The sequence below is a fragment of the Bison bison genome, unplaced genomic scaffold, assembly GCF_000754665.1.
Source record: "Bison bison bison isolate TAMUID 2011002044 unplaced genomic scaffold, Bison_UMD1.0 scf7180017864289, whole genome shotgun sequence".
Taxonomy (NCBI): domain Eukaryota; kingdom Metazoa; phylum Chordata; class Mammalia; order Artiodactyla; family Bovidae; genus Bison; species Bison bison.
The window spans coordinates 10,597,854-10,602,600 of NW_011494861.1; the positions used below are offsets into that span (position 1 = coordinate 10,597,854).

Genomic DNA, 4,747 nt, shown 5'->3' on the forward strand with positions numbered 1-4,747 from the left:
GACCTGCTCTTCTCCCTGCCGCACACAGGCCCCAGCAGTCACTCCCAGCCACAGCCTGACATCACGATGTCTTTCACCAGGTCGGGGGAAGCTGCTGTTTAAAGATGGGAGTTACTACGAAGGTGACTTTGTGGATGGAGAGATCACGGGAGAGGGCTGTCGGCACTGGGCACTGACAGGTCAGCTTGCCAGCGTTTCTTCCTGAACCCACCCTGCTGTGAGCTGCCCCCTCCTTTCTGGATGCAGAAGGCACTTGTGTCTAAACCTGAGGACCCCTGGCTCCCCAAAGGTGTCTCGTAGCGGCCTCATGCCAGCTTGGGGCGGGATGGCCCCTGTGCTGCCTGCAGGACCTCAGACCCTCACAGGCAAGCGTGAAGTGGATTTTTGGTGGAGAGAAGTCTCACCCCACAGACTCTGGCCTGGAGGGGCCTCTGCTCCAGGCATACAGATGCCCCCGAGAGGGTCCCTAAGAGAGCGGGAGAGGATCGTAGGTGATGGGACCATACCCACTCTGTCTCATCTCCCTCGTCCACCAGCGTGAGCTGTGAGATAAACATATACCCTGCTCTGTAACCACTGCTGCCTGGGAGTCAGGTGAGAACTAGGTAATCATTACCCTGAGGATGTCAGGAAGCGGTTCTAACCCTAGACACGGCTTCCTGCCTCCCATCCAGGGAACACCTACACTGGACAGTTTGTTCTGGGAGAGCCCCAGGGACACGGCATCATGAAGTACCAAGCCGGCGGACATTACGAAGGGGAGCTCTTCCGTGGCCTGAGAGAAGGTCGGGTGTCCGCAGCAAGGTGCAGGGTATGGGCTGTGGGGCAGGCACTGCAGAGACTTGTCCATAACCCTCCTGGGATTCTGACTCAGGGCCTGACGGCCCAGGCACCAGCATGCTCCTCTGTCCACTGAGGTTCAGAGTAAGGGGTTTACAGCAAGCCACCCAGACTTGGTGACTCAGGTCCCCGTTCTGTCCTTGCGCTCAATCCTGGGCTGGGCTGGCCTCGTGGGGGTCGCAGCCCTTGAGCAGGGCTGTGGGGCTCCTGGAGTGAGAGGCTGATGGCCCCCCCGATCCTCCACTCAGTTGCCATCTGCATACCCTGCCAGGCCAAGCCAGTCAAGAGGCTACGTGTTGGGGAGGCCGGACAGCCTGAGTCAGTAGGCCACATGGAGGGGAACAGCACCAGTCAGAAGGCCACCATGGGGAGGATCAGTGCTGGTCAGGAGGCCACGTTGGTGGGGGGCCAGTGCGAGTGAGGCCCCCGGGGAGTGAGGGGAGTGGCTATGCCCACAACAGCCCACCCCCTGCAAAAGTCCCCGCCCCTCCAAGGCCTCCCCGTGGAGTCTGGATGCACTCCCCTCCCTGAGTGTCCAGATCTTGGAGACACCACGTCTACACTGGCGATTTCTCTGGTCTCTGGGTCCTTTGAGTAGATGGTGGAGGCCCAGGATGGCCACATGTCCTCATCCTCAGCATGAACTCACTCCTGCGAGCTGGCCTTGACTACACCGCAGCACCACCCGAGTGGGACATCAGCATTTCAGTCTCTATTCTGGGGGATCGTGGCCCTTGAATGGCACCCCCACCCTCACTTGGGACCTTGAGAACTGAACCCAGAGCTTCTCCCACTGCATGTGGCTGCCCAGCTGTCCCAGATCAGATCTTGGGGCCGAGGGACCCCATGCAGCTCGGTCCCCAGGGGTGCCAACGCTAGCTTTCCTCCAGACAATCCCCTCCCCTAAGGGAGGCACAAGGTGACCTCTGCTCTGGGCTCCTTCTTCAGGACACGGGTGTCTGGTGGACGCAGACGGACAAGTGTACTGGGGGTCATTTCATGACAACAAGCGGCACGGCCGAGGGCAGATGGTCTTCCGGTGAGTCCACTGGCCAGCAGGCCATCCCTCCTCGAGCACCTAGCCCTGAAAGGAGGGTCTGTGTGCCTTGATAGGATTCTATAATTTCTCTCTTAGTTATTGAACTTGGTTCTATGTGTGTTTAGTAGAAAAAATATTAATCTCCACCTCCATTCTCCATCCCATGAATAAAATATCTGGTAGGAAGGTGGAGGTTGGGGGAGCGTAGAGTGGGGCTGAGAGCACGCCCCCCCAGCTTTCTCCTTCAGGCCTGTGGCTGGGCATCTTCCAAATTCTGGGCAGTTTTCATGCAAAATCCTGCCCTGGGGTTTGCAGGGTCCCTTCCTCCTTGCGCTTCCTTCCCCGTCATCTTCCCCAGTCTTCACACCTGGGACCCAGCAAGCAGGGCCGCCTGTCACTGCACCCTGCCAGGCACCCAGGCTGCCTGCCCCTCCACCAGGTCCTGGCAAGGCCGCGGCTCACGCCATCTGTTCTGGGCCTATTTTTGCCTCAGTCCCGGGAACATGCGCTGGGGCCCAGCCGGGGAGCCGGTATGCGTCAGTGCAGCCACCTGGCCTTCCCGGCCTGAGAGCAGCCTCTGCGCTTGCCCCCAGGAATGGCGACAAGTACGAGGGCAACTGGGTCCGGGACCAGCGCCAGGGCCATGGGATGCTGCGGCTCGCGGATGGCTCCACCTATGAGGTACTGGGGGCCAACCAGCCAGTGTCCTCTGCCCTGGGCACCCCCAGGTGCAGCAGGGTATTGTCCTTCTGACCCCGTGGGGTAGGGACGGCCCCTGTTCCCGTTTCGCTGATGAGAAGGCTGAGGTTCAGGGAACTTAAGGTCCAGCCACTCACACCTCTTCATCCATCTGGTTCCTGATTTACCCTGTGACCAACACTGTCACCTGTGGGCACGGCTGGTGACACCTTTTTGAGGGAACATGCTTGGGGGTCCCAGTGAGCCAACAACCTGGGGAAGCAAGCAAGGCCCTCCCCCTTCTCACAAACAGGGCTCTGTGCCCCCCGCCCCCGCATCATGGCAGCTGCTGCTCTCAGCTGCCATGATGTGGGGGCGGCTTTCGATGGGTTTAGGTGCCATGAGGCCAAGAGGGGCGGGCACATGGGAAGACCTTCTTGGTCCCCAGAATCCATCATCCTTGTGCTTCCTGGACACCAGCCCATGTGTCTGGCCGGGAGCCAGGATGTTGGTACCCAGGATGTGTGTCCTGTCTAGTGGTTGGCTGGCAGGGACAGCCCAGCAGCCCACCCGGTGGATGAGGAGCCCCACTGGCTCTGTAGAGATGCCCAGGGTCAGAGAGTGTCATGTGAGCCCAGCCTGAAGGATGGGAGAGGCTGCGTGTGCAGACAGCATGCAAGGGCACTGTGGGCAGAGCAGGGCGAGACTTGGCTACCGGGCAGGAGGAAGTCTTCATGGCCTGAGTGGGGTGGGGGCAACAAGGCAGGAGGTCGGGGCAGTCTCACATGTAGGCCCTGGAGCCACAAGGGGTTGGAGTTTTATTCTAAGCATCATGGAAAGTGCTGGAAGAAGTTGATGGCCTGATTCCTGTGTTTGAAAGGTCCCTCTGTTTTTCACTCATGAAAAGAGGTGATGGTGACCAGTGTGGCGTGTGGGACTAAACTTGGAGTGGTTTGGAGGTAAAGACATCGGCCTGTTTGACAAGAGCAGAAGTGAGGATGTCCCCACATTGATGGCCCGGACATTGGATGGATGGCAGTGATGCCTGAATCTGAACCAGGAGACAGGAGCCACACCAGCAATTGTGAAAATGTTAACGAGTGAAAGGGAAGAAGATACTGCAAGGGGTGGAAGCAAGAATATGGAAAAGGCAAATGGGAAACTGGCCCAGGAGGTGCCCCCAAAGGTGGTGTTTTGGGACTGGCTTGGCTGCGTCCTTGAGCCCAACCACTGGGCTGAGCACCTGGGAGACGTGAGTGACTCGTGGCTGCAGCTTCAGGAGTGACCAAGCTGCCATCGTGCTTGGCTGTGACAGGACGGCTGTGAATGCATGACAGTGGCCATGAGGCCCCCAGTGTCCTGGACATTCGCAGGGAAATGATGTGAGCTCAGGTCTGCGTTCAGCTCCACCGCACCCTCAAGAGGCCCTCCTGTCTCATAGTCTTGGGGCTCAAATAGAATTTGATCATGTGGATTGCAGGATTAGGCTGTCAGTTGAATTCACATCTTTGCCAATTTTCTCATGTGCAAGTTAGAGCAAAGTTTGGAAAGGAAGTCCCAGGAGACAAGGGAAAGCCCAGCCCCTCTGGAGATGCAGGCAGGCTGCAGCCACAGTCCACTGGGCTGGGGAGCTGCCCAGGGCACCAGGCGGGTGTGCAGGAAACCTGGGACGCAGAGGAGCTCACCGAGCACAAACCCCTGAGCCTGAGGGGTCAGGAGAGGGCACGCTGGAGCCCAGGGGAACCCCCTTCCCCCATCGTCCCTGCAGTGCCTGCCTAGGATGGCACCAGCCGGCGATGGGACACGTTTCAGGGTCTGGCTCCCAAAGCACAGAGCTGGGCGAGAAGGGTGGATTTGGGGCTGAGAGGTGGTAAACTGGTAACTGACTGGGGCCCTTCCTGAGATGGAGTGGCCTGGAAGGGATCATGGAGTCCTGCCCTGACCACAAAGCTCCCCACAGCATGCTCCCTGACGTGCTGGTAAAATAACGCTCTGCTCAGGTACCACCACCTCCCAGGCCCTGGTCCAGTGGCTGGCTGCTCCCGGGATGTTGTGTCCACACAGCTGCCGGCCGGTGCCTGGGCTGCTGTGTTTGACAGTCTGCACTGGAGCCTGTTTGCAGAGGCCACTGTGACCCAGCCACAGCTTTGTCTCGTCTCCCCAGGGGGATGTCTGTCCATTTTCATGGAG

At 59.2% G+C, this 4,747-nt stretch overlaps 1 protein-coding gene across 1 annotated transcript in view; it reads left to right on the forward strand.

Moving 5' to 3' along the window:
* The window catches only part of MORN1 (MORN repeat containing 1), a 49,751-nt gene that overhangs the window by 1,460 nt on the left and 43,544 nt on the right, over positions 1–4,747 (forward strand). Inside the window, exons 3-6 of the mRNA XM_010849981.1 lie at positions 81–179; positions 675–785; positions 1,789–1,879; positions 2,473–2,560. Coding sequence (XP_010848283.1) covers positions 81–179; positions 675–785; positions 1,789–1,879; positions 2,473–2,560 — 389 coding nt within the window. The remainder of the gene's footprint in view (positions 1–80; positions 180–674; positions 786–1,788; positions 1,880–2,472; positions 2,561–4,747) is intronic.